Source organism: Typopeltis vanoorti, chromosome 15, assembly GCF_054136105.1.
Source record: "Typopeltis vanoorti isolate ZY-2024b chromosome 15, IOZ_Tvanoo_1.0, whole genome shotgun sequence".
Taxonomy (NCBI): Eukaryota; Metazoa; Arthropoda; class Arachnida; order Uropygi; family Thelyphonidae; genus Typopeltis; species Typopeltis vanoorti.
The window spans coordinates 95,123,858-95,147,578 of NC_143563.1; the positions used below are offsets into that span (position 1 = coordinate 95,123,858).

At 37.7% G+C, this 23,721-nt stretch overlaps 1 protein-coding gene across 1 annotated transcript in view; it reads left to right on the top strand.

The window, feature by feature from the left end:
* Positions 1-23,721, top strand: part of LOC150098992 (uncharacterized) — a 700,419-nt gene that overhangs the window by 529,996 nt on the left and 146,702 nt on the right. The window contains exon 34 of the mRNA XM_090405788.1: positions 9,129-9,182. Within this exon, the coding sequence (XP_090261914.1) occupies positions 9,129-9,182 (54 nt within the window). The remainder of the gene's footprint in view (positions 1-9,128; positions 9,183-23,721) is intronic.

Genomic DNA, 23,721 nt, shown 5'->3' on the forward strand with positions numbered 1-23,721 from the left:
GCGAGATTCAAAATTCTGAGTTTAGTGGTCTGTGAGCTCCAAAAGATTGGCGAACGCTGCTCTAACATACACACACTATGCTCCTGATCAGTAACCATAACTAAGCAATACCAAAAAAAAAAAAAAAAAATTAAATAAACCCAACAAAAAAAAAAGGAAAGGTTTTTTAACTTTTCTGACTCGATTTTTGACCAGTTAAAGTTAAATTATAATCCATCCTGTCAGTTACTGAACTATTTGTGTGTCTTCTCTCTAGTTGTCATTATACCAGAGTAGAATGCCTGAGTGGTTCAAAAAATGGTTCAACTTTTTACTTAATATCACAAATTCAGATCCTGGATATTATTATTATAATAACTAAAGAGATTAAGTGAGAAACAAAGAAAATTCAAAAATAATATCTTTATTTACAAACAATTAACGTTGGCGTAAATTTATAGTACTGCATTAACAGTGTGTTTAAAAAGTTTGTTTCACAAGTACTATAATACAAATTTGCATTATGGATTATACATAAAACTTATCTCCTAAAGAGAAAAGGGCCCACAAACTTAAAGAACATAAACATTACACAAGATTTCTTCTCTTCTCTTCAAGATCACCAGATTTGTTGAGAATACACAAATTTAAGGCACAGTTTCTTTGACTCTTAACAATAGCCATAGAAATCTAATTAGCTCATACCTGTTTTACTTTGAAAGCAAAAAGATAATTTCTGCACAACTTTATTTAAGAAAGAATGTATTTCTTCTTTTATATCTTCTCTAAAATATCAATTCCTTTTCTATTTTCTTCAAATACAAAGGTAATTTTAAAGTTCTCCTTTTCCTTGTGGAAATTCATCCTTATCTTCGAACACAAAAATTCATCTCTTTTGGGTTTACAGCACTTAACTAGAATATGTTTGCTGCATAATGTATCAAAAGGAACTGTCCATTATTTTGGGAGAAACTATATATTACTTTTATCTATGTGACGATTCATCTTCATTTAAAAGAAATTCATTACTTTCTTTTAAAGCCATACATTAATTTTGGGATAACTGTTTGTTTCCTTCATAACACTCTTTACCACCTTTTTGGCTTAAGAATTCCTTTAAACTATATTTCTCCCCTAAACTTCCAGCTTTTAAGAATTTCTTCAATGCCACATCTGTTCTATTCTTCTCTCTCACTAATTCAACTTCCTCTTTGGAAGTAGAAAAATTTGCACTAGCACTCTACTGACTGGCAATCAAGTAACATGGCAATGATACGAAAGTCGTGTGTTGTAAACAAGACTACAGTACTTTAATGACTTGAAAACATCATTGCAAAGTTCGATATTTTCTTCTCTCAAGGTTGTGTTAAATAAAAAAACTAAATTAGACGCGAGTCTTTTTTACAAATATATATGGCAATCAAACAATTTGCGACAGATCATAACTAGTAAATTAATAAAAACTCGTAAATTAACAAAACATTAGTAAATTTCTGATTACAAGAAAAATTGTATTTTCATTACACATTTAGGAAAATATTTACATATAAAATAAAACTATTATCCTTTCCTTTTTATTTTAAATTTAGTTTAATCCTTTATCCAAGTGTGTGCAAACAAAGTTTGTGCCTGAAAGTATCTTCAGGACTGAGGTAAGGTGGTACAGTACCGGGCGATTCCTTGCAAAGGTGGAGCAAGATACCAACACTTCTATCTCAGTATCTCCCATAATGCAAAACACATCTCCTTGCGGATATGTATAATGTTATGCACTAAATGGGAAGGGCCACTACCCAGACTAGTTTCGACCTTTATTGAGGTCTCTTCAGTGGGAGCCAGGCCCAAATGGAGATACCAAGGCAGAAGCATTAGCAAGTCATCTCCTCCTATTAGAGCTGCCAAACAGTGTGCCACCCTTTCAATTTCCTTTTTATTTATTTATTCAAAATAGGCAGCCACTAAAAAATAAAAAATGTAATATAATCTGATATCGCTAAATAGCAGCTATCCTACACAGAGCGCTCTGAAATCCAACACGTGCTATGTAAGCTCCATTTGGATGGCTGTTTCTGTTGAATTCCAAGCCATGTTGGGATTAAGAGAAATGAGGCTGGAGCCAGGTCAGTTTATTTCTCAAACATCTATAATCTGCATACCATGGTAATTACCATATACAGATTACCAGTGGCATTCATCTTGGAATAGCGAGACTAATAATAAGCTCTACTAAATTAAGTCTGAAATTAAATTATGGCAGTCTAGCTTGCACAGGATTTGAACAGAGGAAGTTATTCTTGCTTGGTTCTGCTTAGGTCATCTTACCCATTCCTACCTATTGTGGGATGATGGCATGCCTATGTGTGTGTTTTGTTATGCTGGACTATCCATCATTCAGATTTTAATCGACTGCTATCATTTCACAATATACAGTCATTACTTTAGCCACTTTCATGATCTCTTTAAGCCATATACACTCAAGCAGACTTTATCAGACTACTGAGTGTTACCCTGGTTTTTTAAACTTTTACAGAGCATCACCATCTCATATAAATTATATACTTATTAGTTAACTTATTGTATATGTACTTTTAAAACCTGATTTTGATGTGTTTTTTATGGATTTGAACACATTTTTTATTTATTTTTAAATCTGTTTTATACATATTTTCCATTTGTTTTCCTACACCGATTTTATTTGTTTATGTTGTTTCACTTATTTATTATCTAGTATATTTCTAAGAAATGTTTCATTTTTGTATACATATATTTTTTTAATGCTATATTATATGCTGCTTATTTATTACATGTGTTTTGGTGCAGCATGACTATAGATATATTTGCAACATTAAATCTAAAAAACAAACAAACAATTCACATTTTTGTTCTCATATTTCATTTCCTTTCTTAGCTTTCCTGATTTTCACTAAGTCCAGTCCCTCCAACTCGTTTATGTGTTAAGAAACACTTGTTGAAGCCATGATTTCTCTCATCATACTGCTGTCTTCTGTGTTTTTCCTCTGCAACTTCCATTTTACCTCTCTCTCTCTCTCTCCCTCTCTCTCTCTGTCATTATAATCACTTTGTCATTCTTTATATCTTCCATTTTATCACTTTAAATTCATAATATTTTGGTTTGCATGACACAGAACTTTAATAAAAAAAAATCAGATCATGGAAATGCACTTTGGCCAGAGAAGATGGAATGAGGTTTACCACATTGAAGGAAGTTTGCTTCAGGATGTGAAGAAAGCAAGGGATCTGGACATTTTGGTGGATAGGCTACTTAAGTTCAGAGAACAAATTATGAAAATTCTAAGGAAAATCCTTACAGATATTCTTACAGGATATCTGTAAGGATTTAGGTATCATTTGGATTTCTGCACACAGATCTGGTCAGCTGGTCATAATAGTGATAGGGAATTTGGAGAGTGTGCAGAGGCAAATAAATAAGATGCTCTCAGGATTGGAATATTCAGTATGAGGACAGATTGAAGAAATGTGGTCTTCAGAGCTTGGCAGATATGAGATGGTTGATATGATTCAGACGTATAAGCTGGTGAGAGGAGCTTACCAAATAGGTACAGGAATTACTGCTTAGTAAAATGAGTGATGCAAAAAAGATCGATGAGTGAATAAAGGATGAATGAGGGGCTTAAGCATGAAATCTGGAAGAAGAAGGTACTTTGGAGGCAGTGTAGGATGAATAATGGTAATAATCAGTTACATGAAGAGTATAATTTTTTACTAAATAATTTAAGGAAATTACAACGTCAACAAGTATATACATTAAAATAAATTTTAATATACTTCAATATTTCAGCAACGTCACATTGACATTTTCAAGAAACTTAAGAACAAGACAAGTGCATGCAGGCACAACAAACAGTAAGTGAGGAAGAAGCAGGAAGCTATTATTTCTCCTAAAGTCCTGATGGTACCCCCTAGCGGGCAATGTTGGTATTCTTGGGCGATTGGGCTGAAGGTCTTCTGATGTAGGTTTCCCAATTTTGAGGCAGTCTCATGCAGCCAAATTTGTTGCGGTTTGGATTGTTTCTTAGGGCTGAAGCTGATTCCATGAAAAGCCTTTCATATTTGTATTTACTACGGTGTATTATCGTGGCTTTCTTTCACCGTATTCTATGGCAGGTATCCAGCGCATGGTCAGCAAGAGCAGATGGCTGTATTGGTGAAACTGGATGTAGTCCTTGTGTTCTGAAATTCTGATATTTGCTGTTCTGCCTGTTTGGCCAAAGTAGGACAGCCTACAGCTGCAAGGGACCTGTTATACACCAGGTAGGTCTGGGGGGCAGGGGGGAGATCTTTAGTAGAGCGGATTGGGGATGCCAATTTTTTATATGGTCTGTAAACAAGAAGTTAAGTCATGTTTTTTTAGGATTTTTGTAATTTTTTCCGAGATGCCTCGGATATAGGGTATGGTGATGGATTTAAAGTAATCCTTGTTGTGAGGGGGGGGGGGAGGTTGTGGTTTACTGGTTTCAATATATTTTGGATTTTTTTTGGGGGGGGGGTAGCCATTGGCTGACAAAGTGTTTAGAATGTGGTTTAGTTCTGTAGTTAGGGCATTGTCATTTGAACAGATAAGTTTAGTCCTGTTGTGTAGTGTCTTAATGACTCCATATTGTTGCAAGGAGGGGTGGTGGGATTGTTGGTGAATTTATCTGCCTGTATGGGTGGGTTTTCTATAGACTGAGAAAACCAAGGTTTCATCAGGCTGGCAGGTGACTAGTGTGTCTAAGAGAGGAAGGCAGTTTTTTTTTTGAAATATTGAAGTATATTAAAATTTATTTTAATGTATATACTGGTAGACGTTGTAATTTCCTTAAATTATTTAGTAAAAAATGCATAACCAACGTCTAAGCCTTTCCATGAGAATGAAGAGTATAAAGAACAAGCCAGGAGATTGACTCAGTTAGTAAGGAAAACAAAAATGCAGTATGAGCAGAAATTGACAAATCAAGCAAAGAAAAAACCCTAGAGAGTTTTTTAGATATGTAGCAAGCAGAAGAAGAAAGAATGATCATTGTAAGATGATGTTAATGGATGTAAATGGTAACTGCTGCAGAAAACATTGCTGAGGTATTCAGTGATCACTTTATAAGGGTGTTTCATCCTTATCAGGGTGGAATCAAGAGGAACTTAAGTGTAGAGGACATTGGAGAGGATGGCATCTTAAATTCATAATATTAAATCCATGCATCTTAAGGGAATGTTCTGGGGAATTGGCAGTAGCATTGCTTGCCATGCCTGTTTAATAAGAGTCTTGCAACACCACAGGTTCCAAGGGAGTGGAAAGAAGGTAAAATTCTTGCACTGCATAAAGATGGATAAGGTGGTGGCCTCAAATTATAGGCCGGTTTGTATATCTCGAGTTGTGGTAAAGGTACTAGAGAGAGAGAAAGAGAGATTGGTGAGAAGTTGGATACAGAAATGGGTTTATAACAGCAGTATTCTCTGTAGTTATCAGCATGGGTTTGTTAAAGGGAGATTATACTTTACTAACTTACTTATGTACTATAACAATGTGAGAAATACCTTTAACAGTAGAGATGCATATTCAGTGGTACTTGGCTTTTGTAAAAGCTTTTGATAGACCGCCACATGCCAAGCTGTTAATTAAATTGAAACAGATGGGATTGGATAATAGACTTCTGAGTTGGATCAGTGACTGGCTGTCGGATAGGTATCAGAAAGTTGTATATTGGGGTGCAGTGTTCCATAAGAAGAAGGTCACTAGTAGTGTACTGCAAGAGTCAGTTATAGGACCGTTGTTGTTCAATTTGTATGTTAAAGCATTTGACAGGGTGCCACATGATAAGCTGATATTTAAGTTGCAGCACATGGGTCTGGATGTCAGATTGGTCGACTGGATTCAGGGTTGGCTGTCCGATAGGTATCAGAGAGTTGTGTATGGTGGGGAAGTTTCAAGGAAGCAGAGGGTTACAAGTGGGGTCCAACAGGGCTCACTGCAAGGACCTATGTTGTTTAACCTTTATATCAATGGCATTGTCAGTGGATTGCAGGGGGATGTTCAGATGTTTGCAGATGATGCAAAGCTGGGAAGGGTTATTAGTAATAGTGCAGATGCGGCAGCCCTGGAAGAGGATTTAAATAAGCTAGATAGATGGGCAAATGAATGGGGGTGTCAGTTTAATGCAGCAAAATGTAAGGTCTTGAGGTTTGGGAAACATCGATGGGATGCTGCATACTCTATGGGAGGAGTTATACTGGAGGAAGTAGGGGAAACAAGATATCTGGGGTTGATGATTGATAGAAACCTGAAGTTGAGGGGACATATTGCAAAGGTGGTGAAGGTAACACAGAGGATTGCTGCAATAATGAGAAGGATGCTGACCTGCAGAGATAAGAGGGTTATCATTCCGTTGTATAAGTCTCTGATCAGACCACACTTGGACTATTGTTCTCAGATTTGTCCCCAGGATTTGAAGGGGATAAATTAACTGTGGAAAGGATACAAAGACGGATGACAAAGATGGTTTCAGGACTGTACAAGCATGGTTATGAGGATCGGCTGAGGGAATGTGGACTGCAGAGTTTGGTGGATAGAAGGAGAGGAGATATGATTGAGACTTCTAAACTGTTGAGAGGTGGTTACAGGGTTGACACTGGGGAGTTCTTTCGCTTGGTTGAACAGCGGGAAGGAGTGATGACAAGGGGCCATCACTGGAAGTTATGAAAGGAAACTGTGAGCAAGAGAGTGAGGAGTGGTTTCTTTGCATGGAGGGTGGTTGAACCATGGAATGCATTGCCTGATGGAGTGGTGAGAGCGAGAACGGTCATTGAGTTCAAGGAGTGGTATGATAGACTTCGTGTTTCTTAGGGGGGAACCTCCCCTCGATGGGTCTTGATAGACTTTGTGTTTCTTAGGAAGGACCTCCCACAATGAGTCTTTTGACTCCATGGAGGCCTGAATAATAATAATAATAATAATGTTAATAATATTGGGATGAGTTTAACTAGTGATATGAAGCTGTTTGCACATGATGCAAAATTGGAGAAAGCAATGCACAGTCAGGCAGAATGGCTTTACAGGAGAACTTGAGTAGATTGCATGAATGGGCAAGTAAGTGGAACTATCAGTTTAATGTTGCATAGTGTAAGGTTTTGAGATTTGGTAAGCAACAATGGGATGCAAAGCATACATTTGTTGGGAAAACTTTGAAGGAATTAGAGGAGATGAAAGATCTGAGAGTGGTGGTGGACAAGGATCCAAAATTCAGGAGCCCCTATTGCACAAGTTGTGAAGATGTCACATCAGATAATGATAATGATGTGAAGGAGCCTGACATGCAGAAATAAAGAGGTTAAGATGTCATTGTTTAAGACCTTGATCAGACCTCATATGGATTATTGTACACAGATCTGGTCACTAGGTTTTCATGGTGATGAGGATATATTGGAAAGGTTCCAGAGAAGATTCACAAAGATTGTCAGTGGTCTTTGGTATATGAGGACAGATTGAGAAAATATAAATTACAAAACCTTCTGAGTAGGAGAAAGAGGGAAAGAAGGGGGATATGATTGAGACATAAAACTGGTCAGGAGTTGTCATCAAGTTGACATGGAAATGATTTTTCATAGAATGGGAAAGGGGGGGATGGGGAAGTAGAACAAGAGACCATTGCTGGAAACTGTATAAGGATGGTGTGAGCAGAAGAGTGAGTGGTTGGTGAGTGGAATGCATTGCCTGAGTATGTTGTGATTGTAAATACATTGAATCATTTTATGGCATTGTTGAATGAGCATTTTATGCAATAGTTTCTATCTCCCATGATGAGTCTCTGCCTCTGTGGAGATTGGATGTTAATAATAATAAATCAGTGGCTGCAAAGACTTTCCCTATCCACCTTCAACAAGCTCCTAAACATTCAACTAAAAATGTTCTGAGGTTGTTTTTCACATGACGGTCCACAATGACTTCTGCCTGTTGATATATGATGAAAAGTGACCAGTACATAAAAATATTGGAGAAAAGAGTGGTTCCACTGATCCAGAAAGACAAAGAACTCATCTTCGAACATGATCTCGCTCCATTCCACACTTCATAAAAAGTGTTCCTCAAAATCACAACATCCAATTGCTTCACTGGTCAGGCAGTTTTCCTGACATTAACCCAATAGAAAATTTGTGGGCCATGGTGAAAAAGAGACTTGAAAAATTAAATTGTGATACAAAGGATAACTTAATACAATCCATTATAAAAGTGTGGTTTTGAGATACAGAAATAAGAAAAATGTATTGTACATTGGTAGAGTTCATTCCTAAGTGAACTTATTAGGAAGAAGAGTACATATAAACTATTAGGTAAAGTTGGAGTTTAATTTCTGTACTTATTTTCTTGCAAAATTAAAATTTTCTTTAAAATGTGAGTGTTCAGATTAATTTGTTTGCTACTGTACTAACTTTTACACCTGTTTATACCTCTGTACTGGTGTAGTATGACCATAGCTGTTCTTGTGCCATTAAATCCAAAATAAAACACTTACAAACATCTGTCTTCTCTTTTCAGTCATATATTACCAAAATTAAAATTGCACATAATGCTCATTCTAATTTTATTTGCTAATCCAGTCTGCCTCACTATTCATTATCATCACCCCTAACTTTTTCAGGATTATATTGGCATCCCACTGAATGTCATATACTTCACTTCCATCTCATTCCATATAGTCTCAAAATCACTTACAGTTGATATAGTTTCTCTGCTCTCATTAACACTTAAGAAAATTAATATTTTCCAATAAACTGACTTTGAAATGCATTTAAGCCTTGCAAAAAAACCCAATATTTATGAAAGTTGATACCATCAGAAATTCTGTACTGTCTCTATTATAGCCTTGAGATTCAGAATATGTAAAACTGTTTCAGATTATATTATTCTTTAAATCAGATCAACATATCAAATCACAAATTAATATTGATCTGAAGTATTATGAATATTTCAAATGATTATTAAGTTATCATGTGTTACAGCACTTCTTTTGAAGTGGGAAGCAAAGAATAAGAGCTTTTCACCATTTCTGTTCATTGTTTCTTACTCATATTTATATTTTATTTCGTATCAGTTGTGTTATTTGTTCAAATGTGCATTAACATTTATTTTCTTGCAGGGACATGCTGGATTTCCTGGTACCTTAGGAACACCTGGTCTTCCTGGATCTCCTGTAAATATATATAGTATATATAAATTTCCTTATTATGATATTTTCAGTTTATTATTTTCATGTTTACTTTTAATTTTTTATGTTGACCCATACACAAGAGATTGGTTGATCAACCTATAGTAGATTAGTACTGTATATGGGTAGTGGATATTAAATATACATTCGATAACTGGGCAGATTTGGGTTTTGTATAAGGTTAACAGCTGTTCAGATGTGAAGTATCATCTTGAGTGAAAGAGAAATCCTAGTTTTTTAGAAGCTGAGGATGCAAAAGTTGTGATGTGTTTATGCCAGGAGAGGGTTGATGTCAAGGTAATTTCAAGAAGAGAGATCTCATATTGTCTGGAAATGTGAGTGTTATTAAAAATAATACTGGGAGAAATCTGAGCCCATTGAAGGATGGTTTGGAGGTCAGAATTGAGGGCACTGGTGGTTGATGATTTTTAAGTTGAAGTAGGTTGTGTAGAGTAAGGTTTCTCTATCAAATGAAAGGAAGGAGTGTAATGTGCTGTCATCTGTAAAACTGTGTATTGGGTTGGAGATCAACTGAAGTGGGTCATTGATATATAGAACAAAGAGGGTTGGCGAAAGAACAGAACTTTATGGAACCTTGGCATTAGTTGAATGGTGAGAGGATAAGGAACTGTCTACCATCACCCATAGTGTGCATCCGAACAGAAAGCTGTCCGGATGCACACTATGTGTGATGACATAGAGAGATCTGCCTGAGAGACAGACCGAATGATGGGATTTTGCTTAGTGAGGTAAGCCTTTGTGCAAAACCTGATCAAAAGCTTTGCAGATATCAAATTCAACCACTTGAGATTCATGTTCTCCATGGCATTTGTTCAGAGATGCGTGATATATGTGAGTAGATCTGCTGTTGATCTGCAGTGACGGAATCCATACTGGTAGTCATTTATTAAGTAGATGCCTTCAAGGTAGTGTAGGAGTTGGGAATTGATGGTTTTCTCCATTACTTTAGATAGGACTGAGGTAAGTGAGATAGGGAAGTAGTTAGATGGCAGTGATTTGTCACCCCTTCTAAATGGGTTGAATATAGGCCAGTTTCCAGGCTGTGGGATAGATATTAGTGGAGTAAGAGAGTATATACAGGTGGCATAGGATAGGAATCAGTTCTGTTGCACAAACTTTCAGGACAATTGGAGGCATGCCATCAAGACCAGGGGACTGTTTTGTGTCTCTTTCTGGATCTCTTTCTGACAAATAGATGTAGGGGTGCACCGTGTATATATTGGGCAGCTGGAATGGTTGGGGACATTTACCATTATCAGTTTTGCATGCAATGGAGGCAACGTGTGAAGCCAGGAGATTGGCTTTTTCTGTGGGTGATGATGCGATAGAGCCATCTGAGTATGATGGGAGTGGGAATAGTGTTGGACAAAAGTTATTACCAATTGCTTTGGCAAAAGACTAAAATACTCGGCTGCCATTTTGGCAGGCTGCACGTTTCCTGCTTTTTTTCTCTTTCAAACTCTGTTTTGGAAGTGTTGATAGTTTTCTTGCATCTATTTCAGGCTTGATTGTAAGCACTGAGGAGGATGGAATTCCTGATATAAACCAATTGCGGTATGCTTGATTTTTCATTTGTACAGCCTTAGCACATCTTTTGGAGAGCCAAGATTTAGTTAGGGGACGGCAGTTAAGAGTAACATGGAGAATGTATGTTTCCATGCCAGTGAGTATTACTTGGGTGATATGTTCGGTGCATTGGAGCATTCAGTATGTTTAGGTTGGAAGATTAGAAACAATAGTCCAACTGTGGGAATGAGGCATAGAAGTCACGGAGGCTGGCTTACTTGGCACTATTTTAATGCCAAATTACTCTTGTGTGGGAGTGTCTGTGTAAGCATTGTGCATTGTTGTATGGAGGAGGAGATAAGCACTAGATTGTGGTCAGAATTACTGAGGGGGATAACTACATTCACTGTGTATGTGGAAGGGGTCATTGGTGTAGAAGAGATCTAGGGGTGTTTTGGGAGTGGTTCAGATTATCTGTTATTCTGATTGATATGTGAACAATTTGTGTGAGGTCATTAGTGATGACAAATGTTTGAGCATCTCTGCCTGCAAAATTAGGTGGAATGTTAAACTTGGGGGATATGGATTTTATCAGAATTGCACCCATATCCAAATGAAAATGAACATTGTGTGAGATAGATCATAAATAACATATTCAAAGTTGGTCATAATGTAGAAGAGATATTTGTCTAGATGTGATGGCAAAATTATAACCTCAGCTGAGGACATTAATAGCATCTTGATTGCAACAGTGTATTACTACCACTCAATTTTGACGTAGTTTCAGCCAGTATGTTTTGATTTTGGAGAGCTCTTCAAATTTTGTCACATAACAGATTTTTTGATTTTTTTCATTGCAGTTTCAGAGATGGTATAGAGGATCATCCATAATTTCAGTTAATGCTTCTTGCAATGAAGTAGTAGTGGTGAGTGATAGCAGCATTGATTTTTATGATGCCAAGAAGGTGCTATCAATCTGTTTACTTCTATGAATTTTTCATGATGATGACCAGGTATTCCTATGAGCTATTTTAGCCCACTTTTGTGAAGTTGTGTAACTGTAGCCCTTTTCTACCATTTGAATGGACATAAGTTCTCTGCTGTTGTTACCAGAGTTAGTTGTTTAAAAAAGAAGGTATGTATTATATAAAATTAAATGTATATTTAAATCGACATTACATTACAGGGTACATTATACCAGAAGGGTGATCAATTTGGTAAGGACAGCAAAATCAGCTGTGCAAGTCAAAGGTAATCCTAAAGAATTCTTTTGGTATTTGGCAAGTAAAAGGAAGAATGACTATGATAAAATACTTTTTTCTACAGCAATATAAATTGGGGAGAGGAAGATGCATGTAGCAATAAGGGAATGGAATTTCTAGAATTCTTGAGGGACAAATGTCTTAGGCAACATGTAATAGAGGGAACAAGAGGTTCAAGAGTTTTAGATTTGGTCATAGCATCAGAAAAGTTGATAATAACTGAGATGACATCTCTCCCACCAGTTGGAGAGAGTGACCATGTGATTTTGACTTGGAAGATGAATAGACTTGCAGGAGTATCAAAGAGACAAGAACATATGTGGAATTATAAGGCAGGTGATTATAATAATTTTAGACATCAACTTGGGGAAGTTTCATGGAGAGAGGAATTGGAAAGCCAGGATATCATTAGTGCTTGGGAAATTGTGAAGGAATATTTGTTAGCAGCGATAGTAAACTGTATTCGACAAGTGAAGAAGAGGACACAATTTGGTGTAAAGTGGATGACAAACAGTATTAAACAGGAGCTGCATTTGAAAAAGAGGCTATGGAAGAGATATAAGGAGACAGGTGAAGAGCAGATGCATGAAGAATATAAGACACAGGCCAAGAGAGTGACTAGTATGGTAAGGAAGGCGAAACTGGAATATGAGAAGAGATTGGCCCTAAGATCCAAAGAAAATCCTAGGGAATTTTTTAGCTATGTGGCCAGTAGGAGGAGAAATGATTGTTAAAGAATGACATTGTGGGATAAAAATGGGAATAGAGTGACTGATGCAGAGGACATAGTGGAATTGTTCAATAAACACTATTGGTGTATTTCATCCTGGAGGAGTAAATTTTAATACTAGAGGGATAGGGCAAGTTCGAGGTTTAAAGGTGCAGGAGGAGAACGTGTTCCAAATACTGAGTACTCTGGATGTCAGTAAAGCTGTAGGACTGGATGGTATTTCACCACGAGTTTTGAGAGAATGTGCTAAGGAATTGACAGCTCCTTTGACCTGGCTTTTCAATGAAAGTCTGGCTATGGGAAAGGTGCCCATGGAATGGAAGGAAGGTAAGATAGTGCCATTGCATAAGGGTGGTAGTAGACTGGAAGTGTCTAATTATAGGCCAGTTTGTGTGTCATCAGTAGTTGTTAAGATCTTGGAGAAATTAGTTAAGGACCATACACAACATTGGGCAGATGAGGGTAATGTTATCTCTGAGAGTCAACGTGGATTTGTGAGGGGATCCTCTTTTTTTTTTTTTTTTTTTTTTTTTGCAATATGCTAGCCTTTTATAATAAAGTTACAAGAGCAGTAGATGAGGGAAAGACATATACTGCCATTTTCGTGGATTTAATGAAGGCATTTGACTGGTGGATGCCACATGATAAACTGATATTGAAGTTGCAGCACATGGATTTGAATGTCAGGTTGGTCAACTGGATACAGGATTAGCTGTCTGATAGGTAGCAGAGAGTTGTGTATGGTGGGGCAGTTTCCATGAGGCAGAGGGTTACAAGTGGGGTCCCACAGTGCTCAGTACTGGGACCTATATTGTTTAACCTTTATATCAATGACATTGTTATTGAATTGCATGGGGATATTCAGTAGTTTGAGAATGATGTGAAGCTGGGAAGAGTTATTAGTAATAGTGCAGATGTGGTAGTCCTGCAAGAGGATTTGTATAAGCTAGACAGATGGGCAAATGAATGGGGGAGGGGGTTAATTTCAGCAGAATGTAAGTTCTTGAGGTTTGGGATGCTGCATACTCTATGGGAGGAGTTATACTGGAGGAAGTAGGGGAAACAAGAGATCTGGGGTTGATGATTGATAGAAACCTGAAATTCAAGGGACATATTGCAAAGGTGGTGAAGGTAACACAGAGGATTGCTGCAATAATGAGAAGGATGCTGACCTGCAGAGATAAAAGAGTTATCATTCCGTTGTATAAGATCCTGATCAGACCACACTTAGACTATTATTCTCAGATTTGGTCTCCAGGATTTGAAGGGGATAAATTAACTGTGGAAAGGGTACAAAGACAGTTTCAGGACTGTACAGTGTTAGTTATGAAGATCGGCTGAGAGAATGTGGACTGCAGAGTTTGGTGGATAGAAGGAGAGGTGATATGATTGAGACTTTTAAGTATATTTAGAGTATATTTAGTTATATTAAACTAAAGTTTTTATTCAAACACGGTAGTTGTCTGCATAATTTTCAAAAATGCATTCTGATCACCGTGTAAGCTTAAAAGAAAGGATACTGTTATTTAAATTTATACATTAATGATCTGAGGGAAAGTATTCAGTTATTTGCTGATGATGCAAAACTGGTTGGCAAAGTAGTTAATAAAGACAATGTAGTGATTTTGTAGGATAATTTACGAAACTGTCAATGCGAACCAAGTAGAATGGCTGTTAGGGGGGTTGATGTAAAACTAGAGGTAGATGAACCGGAGATGCATAAGAATGCAGTATCTTGATATAAATAGTTATGAGATTGGATGGTATATCAGCATGCATATTATGAGGAGAGCAGAAAGAGGTGGAAAATAGTTTCATTGTATAAAGGAGGCTCTAAGACTAGGATGGAAAGTTATTGAAAATCTGCATCTTAGGAGTCGTGATCAGATTATTGGAAAGTTGATTAAGAGATAAAATCAGGAGTGGATGGGAAGTTTGGGAAGTAGCGTGGTTTTGTAGTGTAGTTTGGGAAGTAGTGTAGTTATAGGACTGGTAATATGGATAAGAGAGTGGCTAAAGAATGGATATTAGAAAATTATTTATATAGAAGTTAAGCTGGAGAAGGCCTGTGACTAGCTGTGTGCTTTAGGGCTCAATGCTCAAGCCACTGTCATTTAAATTTGTATATTAATGATATTAGGAAAAATTATCTGATGGAAAGTATTCAGTTATTTGCTGATGATGCAAAACTGGTTGGCACAGTAGTTAATAAAGATGATGTAGTGATCTTGCAGGATAATTTAAGAAACTGTCAATGTGAACCAAGTACAATGCTGTTGGTTTAATGTGGCAAAGTGTAAGGTTATGCTTGGGATGAGGAGATTCCAGGTGTGTATAATATTGATGGAACTGTGTTGTAGGAAATTGATTAGGCTAAGGAATCGGGGATAACATTGGATTGTAAGTTAAAAGTTTGGAGGGCATTACAGGGGTGATTAAAATGGCTCATAGGATTGTCTGGTTGTGGAGAAACACACTGACAAGCAGAGATAAGGAGACTATTATACCTCAGTATAAGGCTTTGATATGGACCTGTTTGAACTCTCTTGCACAGATCAAATCACCTGGGTTTTTTGAGGATGAGGAGATTTTTTGAAGAAGATCCAGAAACAAGTGAGCAGGATGGTGGCAGGCCCATGAAATACTTCTTGTGAGGATAGATTTGTAAGTTACAAAAATTACTTCATAGGCAGGAAAGGTGAGATATTATAGGGATAAATAAATTACTTAAATGTTTTTATGAGATTGATGGAGAGTTTCCTCTGTATCAATACGTTGTTAGTACTTGGTAAACATTTTATCAGTAAATGAGCTCAAAGTGAAGTATACACGTATAGTGCCAATGTTGGTTAGTGCTTGGTGAAATGCTTAGGGCCTACAGATGCCTATGTACAGGCCCAGCTGGTGGCGTGTGCAATATACACAGGCACCGCAGAAGAAAAGGCACCTAAAAGATATCAAAAAATATGAGATAAGAGTTTAATGAACAACGAATGGTACAGAATGGTACATATAATTATGAATGTTCGTCGTTTTCTGTTCAGGCCCCTTCAGATCTTCCTGGAAACGAACAAATAAATTCTGAAATTGTATCCTGAACCCGATTATATCACTGTAATTTTTGATTAAAATTACAAAAATATACCTAAAATAGTTCTTTATTTTTTGATGTATCATAAATCAACTTATGATTAATTGTTGAGTTCCGTGTAAAAAAAATTTGTATAAGCAGAACTAATCCGTAGGTAACATTATACTGTAAAGCGGTTTTCATTTGTTTTTCATTTTCGTTTTATTCACACTTTATTCAAAAAAACTTTTTCGGAAAGGTGCCGAACATTAATCGCACACACAAGAAAAATACTAGGCGGCGGCGCTGCCTATTTAATACTAATAATACCAGCAAGAAGTTTTATCCTTATTTGTTTAAGGTTTTGTACCTGAACATCAGCAAAATTTTGTTTAAAAAATTACCTCATGGTTTCTTTTTTATTTAGAACTATTGACTTCCTTAAAATTGCTTTCTTTGTATCTATTATAATGGAAAGCATACCCCAAAAATCTATATCTTTATATGGCATTACAATGTTTAAAATAAAAATATATTTAAAATAAAAAATAAAAATAAAAAATTTTAAATAAAAACATGCTATTTATTAGCATGACAGTGGAAGATACATATTGACTGGCCAGGAACTTTTGATATAATATTTTTAATATCGTCTTTTCTAGAACTGCATCTTAACTTCTCAAGCCATTAAGTTGAGTTTTCTGTCCTTACTGACAATTTTACAATATGCTGCCTTCCCTGAATTGATCTTATTTTTTTTTTATTCCTCCTCCAGGTTTTTACCATTGGATCTCTGATATGGTTCTTGTTTTCAGAGTTCTTTCATTTCTTCTGATAATACTTGAACGTACAATTCACCTTTGAACACCACCCAGCTTTGAGTCTTTTTAAAAATTTTGTGCATTTTTCTTTTTAATGTAATACTCTATTTTTTTCCTGTCTTCCCAGAATTAAATAGTAATCACTTCTCAGTATCAATTCCTATTACTAAATACTTTCCCAGAAGTTTTCACCAGTATATGCTTATATGTTGGACCAGTGTGAAGATATCAGTGTTAAAATAACACAATCAGTATGCCTCTATATTCTTCCCATCTGAAGTGCACATCTTTATGTTGGAATATGGTGTGAATAATGACTAGTTCAGGTCCTGAACATAAATCCAACAGCCACTTAACATTGTTGTTTGCTTTTCTCTTTTCTGTAATTTTCCAGAGACATTTCTGTATGTCTGGGTTTGATTTCCTACTCTGTTGTTTAGTCTAGGTTGCTAGTATATATGTTAGCATGCTAGCTACCTTCCCCCTCCTTCTCTCTTAAAAAATAAAAGTAAATAAATAAAACATACATCTCTTCTTCTAATACCTTCATTGAGATCATAGGCTCAAATACATCTTTGTTCCATTTACCATTTTAAAAATTATATCACTCCACTTGAAATAGCCTCCCATTCAAGAAGTTTATCTACTTGTTTAGTGTTGAATATTCTAGCTGCTCTTTCCTTTCTCCCTGAGTTTTCTCAGCTCTGTCACTAGTGGCAATACCCTTTGGTTGGAAAGACCTTACTTCAGATTCCATCTAAGATGCAAATAACCCTATAAGTACATTTTTAAATGGAAGGTGAGTTAGATGGTCGTGTATGTAGAATTTTTTTCTCCTGCGAGTTCGGAATTTTTCATCCTGCAGGAGAAGCAAATCTGCCACCAAAAACATACAATTAACAAACATGTCACGTTGCCATCTTCTAAAGGAACTTACAAAAAAAGGCACATGCACGTAGGCACTACAAACACAGTGAACGCTGTGTTTGTAGTGCCTTCAATTGTAGTGCCTTAAGTGTTTTAATAATTTTACAGTAATGTTATTTTTTTTATTATTATTATTATTCAGGCCTCCATGGAGTCAAGAGACTCATTGTGGGAGGTTCTTCCTAAGAACATAAAGTCTGTCAAGACTCATCGAGGGGAGGTCCCCCCCCCCCTTAGGAAACACAAAGTCTATCATACTACTCTTTAAAATAATTGACCGTTCTTGCTCCCACCACTCCATCAGGCAATGCATTCCACGGTTCAACCACCCTCCACGCAAAGAAACCACTCCTTACCCTCTTGCTCACAGTTTCCTTTCGTAACTTCCAGGGATGGCCTCTTGTCATCACTCCTTCCCGCTGTTCAACCAAGCGAAAGAACTCCCCAGTGTCAACCCTGTAACCACCTCTCAACAGTTTAGAAGTCTCAATCATATCTCCTCTCCTTCTATCCACCAAACTCTGCAGTCCACATTCCCTCAGCCAATCCTCATAACCATGCTTGTACAGTCCTGAAACCATCTTTGTCATCCGTCTTTGTATCCTTTCCACAGTTAATTTATCCCCTTCAAATCCTGGGGACAAATCTGAGAACAATAGTCCAAGTGTGGTCTGATCAGAGACTTATACAACGGAATGATAACCCTCTTATCTCTGCAGGTCAGCGTCCTTCTCATTATTGCAGCAATCCTCTGTGTTACCTTCACCACCTTTGCAATATGTCCCCTCAACTTCAGGTTTCTATCAATCATCAACCCCAGATATCTTGTTTCCCCTACTTCCTCCAGTATAACTCCTCCCATAGAGTATGCAGCATCCCATCGATGTTTCCCAAACCTCAAGACCTTACATTTTGCTGCATTAAACTGACACCCCCATTCATTTGCCCATCTATCTAGCTTATTTAAATTCTCTTCCAGGGCTACCACATCTGCACTATTACTAATAATCCTTCCCAGCTTCGCATCATCTGCAAACAACTGAATATCCCCTTGCAATCCACTGGCAATGTCATTGATATAAAGGTTAAACAATATAGGTCCTAGTACTGAGCCCTGTGGGACCTCACTTGTAACCCTCTGTCTCCTTGAAACTGCTCCACCATACACAACTCTCTGCTACCTATCAGACAGCCAATCCTGAATCCAGTTGACCAATCTGACATCCAGACCCATGTGCTACAACTTAAATATCAGCTTATCATGTGGCACCCTGTCAGATGCCTTCGATAAGTCTAAGAAAATTGCAGTATATGCCTTTCCCTCATCTAATATTCTTGTAACTTTATTATAAAAGGCTAGCATATTGCTAAAACAAGAGTGCCCTTTCACAAATCCATGTTGACTCTCACAGATAACATTACCCTCATCTGCCCAATGCTGTATACAGTCCCTCACTACTTTCTCCAAGATCTTAACAACTACTGATGACACACAGACTGGCCTATAATTAGACACTTCCAGTCTGTTACCAACCTTATGCAATGGCACTATCTTACCTTCCTTCCATTCTCTGGGCACCTTTGCCGAAGCCAGACTTTCATTGAAAAGCCAGGTTAAAGGCACTGTCAGTTCCCTGGCACATTCTCTCAAAACTCGTGGTGAAATGCCATCTAGTCCCACAGCTTTACTGACATCCAGAGTACTCAGTATCTGAAACACACTCTCCTCCTGTACCTCTAAACCTCGAACCAGCCCTATCCCTCTAGCATTATAACTGACTCCTCTAGGATGAAATACTCTAATAAAGTGTTCATTGAACAATTCCACTATGTCCTCTACATCAGTCATTCTATTCCCATTTTTATCCCACAATATCATTCTTCCACAGTCATTTCTGCTCCTACTGGCCACATAGCTAAAAAATTCCCTAGGATTTTCTTTGGATCTTAGGGCCAATCTCCTGTCATATTCCAGTTTCGCTTTTCTTACCACATTAGTAACTCTTCTGGCCTGTGTCTTATATTCTTCATGCATCTGCTCTTCACCTGTCTCCTTATATCTGTTCCATAGCCTCTTTTTCGCATGCAATTCCTGTTTAATATTGTTTGTCATCCACTTTACTCCAAATTGTGTCCTTTTCTTCACTCGTGGTATATAACTTACCATTGCTGCTAACAAATATTCTTTCACAATTTCCCACGCACTAATGATATCCTAGCCTTCCAATTCCTCCCTCCATGAAACTTCCTGAAGTTGACGTCTAAAACTATTATAATCACCTGCATTATAATTCCACATAATTCCCCGTCTCTTTGATACTTTTGCATGTCTATTCATTTTCGAAGTCAAAACCATATGGTCACTCTCTCCAACTGGTGGGAGAGATGTCAACTCAGTTATTATCAACTCTTCTGATGCTATAACCAAATCCAAAACTCTTGAACCTCTTGTTCCCTCTGTTACATGTTGCCTAAGACATTTGTCCCTCATGAATTCTAGAAATTCCATTCCCCTATTGCTACATGCATCTTTCTTTCTTTCTCCAATTTATACTACTATAATTAAAATCTCCCATAACAATCATTCTTCTTGCACTTGCCAAACTTAGCTGTCTAAACATCTCCTGGTTCCTATCCTCTGTGCTCCTGGGTCTGTAGCAACACCCCACTAAATATCCTGTCTTGCCTACCTCTACCTCACACCATATGTTCTCAAAATCATTTGTCTCACCTCCCTCCAAAGCCTCCACTTCCAGAGGACATAGGTTGTCACTTATCATAAGCAGTACCCCACCACCACGCTTTCCCCTCCTATCCTGACGAAAAATGCCATACGCAGCGACCTCCACTCCCGTTGCCATATCCCTTTCTGTCAACCACGTCTCAGTGATCGCAATAATTTTGCCAGGCTGATGCTATCTGTGCCACCAACTCCTCTCCCCCATTCCGGACACTCCCGGCATTAGTATAAAGCATATAAATGCCATTGTTTCTATGCCCAGCATTATTCCCCTCTAGACTCCAGTGGGCTCAGTGTTACCTGACATCGTCTCCCTTCTCCCAAGTATCCATTCCCACAAGCGGCCACCCTTGCTATCATCCTCCCTGGGACACACTGACTCGTTCAGAACAGCAATCTCTCCAGATGCCCACGTCCTTCCTCATTCAAATGTAAACGGTCTCTCGCATACAATTCCTCTCTTTCCTCAAACGCATTCCAAGCATCCACACACACCAGTCCTCTCTTGTCACACATTCTTGCTATTATGCCATTCAATATCACCGCTCTTCAGCTCAGCTCACCACCATCATACCTAGGCAACATGCACACTATTTTCCCTCTCTCTGTCTTCTTCCGTACAGTCCCAAGCAAAAATCCCACATCTCTCGCTGCCCGACTTACATTACCACTCAAGTCATTCGTTCCTACCATCACAATCATCTCATCCACTCCTTCACCTCTCCCAACCGCCATAGCCACCCCGTTCACTGTTCCCCCTGGCAAACACTCCTTACGCATCCTATCTTGAACACCACGGATCATTGAGTCGCCATACATTATACCTCTTACCATTCCCTCTCTCCTATTTTTTCCATTTTCTCCTCTTCTTTCACTCCCATAGGTCTCTCTCATTCCCTCTCCTCTACTGCTATTCTCTCTTGTAGCATTCCCATACCTCTCTCTCGTACTGTTTCCATTCTCTCCTCTTCTAGCACCCCCTTACATCTCTCTCATTCCCTCTCTCCTACTGTTTCCATTTTCTCCACTTCTAGCACTTCCATATCCCTCTCTCATTCCGTCTCTCCTACTGTTTCCATCCTCTCGTCTGCTAGCATTCCCATACCTCTCTCTCATTCCCTCTCTTCTACTGTTTCCATTGTCTCCTCTTCTAGCACCCCCATATCTCTCACTCATACTCCCTAAATTCTCTCTCTCTCTCCTACTCTGATTCGCCTTGCATTTATCTCTTCCATTCTCCTAATCTTATCTTTCATACTTCTGCTCTCATTCATAAGACATTCCACCTCCTCTTTCACCTCATCTATCTCCCTCTGCAGGTCAGTCACTCTTAATTTAAATTCACTCTCCCAAACAAAACCATCTCCTAAACTTTCACAGTCAATCACACCTTCCACACTATCAACTATTATTTTCTCATTCATATATATCTTTTTTTCATTCTCTCCTATCACACTACTTGTCTTCCTACATTCATTCCCCGTTCCTGGAGCAACAAAGTCGGATATTGATATTTCTAATGCACTTATTTCCTCCAACTGCCTGCATTTTGCGCACATACGCTCTTTTTCACAAGCCACATATCTAATTCCCGAGACGCATACATGCCGCAAGTATACTGCATGCCACAAAGTCCCTTATGATATTGCTTATAATTGAGTTCTTAAATGACGGAGGACTTGGCGATACGCCACTTGTGACTGCTGCTGAATCCGCCATCATTCCTTACTGCCGTGTAGCGTAATCTTTAATAATTATTCATTAATAAATTCCGTTAAATAAATAAGAAAAAAAAAGTACAAACAATTACAAGCAAAAAAACATTTAAGTACTGGCATCCTTTCCAGGAAGGAAGGAAGGATGCCCTATAGAAATACCAATGGACTTTGTGCAAAAGCATTTGATAGATTACCACATGATAAGTAGGTGTACAAGCTGCAGAGGATGGGAATAGATAGTATATTGGTGAGATGGATCGGTGATTGGCTCTCTGAACGATTCCAGCAAGCATGATGCCCACATGTAAGATTTTGCTTGTATGATCGAGCAGTATCTCAATACAGGAGGGTAACCAGTGGTGTGCCCCAGGTTTCTATTCTTGAAGCCCCCTGTTGTTTAACTGGTGTGTAAATGATATATCAAGTGGACTGACTGGAGATCTTCGGTTGTTTGCTGATGAGGCAAAGTTGGGGAAAATTATAACTAGCACTGCTGTTGTTAATTCCCTTCAGGAAGATTTTAATGGACTTTTGATGTGGACAAAGGAGTGGGGTTGTTATTTTAATAATAATATGTGCAAGGTGCTGCATTTTGGAGTGCAGAAATAAAAGGCTTTGTACTATATTTGATGACACTGTACTGTAAGAAGTGGATGAGATTTGAGATTTAGGAATGATGGTTGACACCAGATTGAAGTTTAGATGACATATTGCAAGTGTTGCAAAGCCTGCACATTATAGTGCCACTATGATAAGAAATATACTAACATGTAGGGATAAGGAGGTAGTTGTGCCACTGTATAAAGCACTGGTCAGACTGCACTTGGACTATTGTGCTCAGATTTGGTCACCTGGTTTTCATTGTGATGTGGAATTATTGGAGAGGGTCCAGAGAGGAGAGCGACTTACACACTATCAGGACTCTGGAATGCTGGCTACGGAAAAGAGAGGTTGAAGAAATGTGGATTGCAGAGTTTGGTGGATAAGAGGAAATGAGGTGTCATGATAGAGACATTTAAGTTAGCGAGGGATTTTATTGGATTAATTCAGAGGGGGATGTAAAAAGAGTAGAAGGCATGAGAGGAAGAACCAGAGGCCATCTGCGAGTTATGTAAGAGTGCAGTGAAGAGTAGATTTTTTACATGGAGAATTGTAATTTGAACATATTATTGTAATATGTTGTCAGTGGAGGAAGTATTAAGGATATTTTAAGATTCAGTATGATAAATAAATTGTCAGCTGAATTAATCTTTCACAATGAGTCTGTTGACTCCATGGAGGATGAAATAATGAAAAAAAAATTTCAAGTGTTTTTCATAGTTTTTCATGTTTGTGGAGTTTCATACTACATTTCATGAGATCAAGTTGTATTTTTGGTACTTGCTGATTTCAGAACTTCTTCCCACTCCCAACAATATCAGGTTATTAAAAAATAAAATAAAAACTAGCTAATAGCACATCCATCTCTGTTTTAACTAGATATTTCTCACAGGACACTTAGTAGTATCTAATGGTTACAATTTCAACAGAATTAATAAAATGCTTTATCCTCCCGCTTTCCCAACATCCTCTCAACATATAAGTTATCCCTATATTGGGCATCTCAGAAAATAAAATAGCTATAAGTTTAAAGAAATATAATCTATGTAATTCTTTCAAATTCATAATTTGAAAGAATTACATAGATTATATTTCTATGCTAGATGCTCAAGCTTCTTTCCCTTCTCAA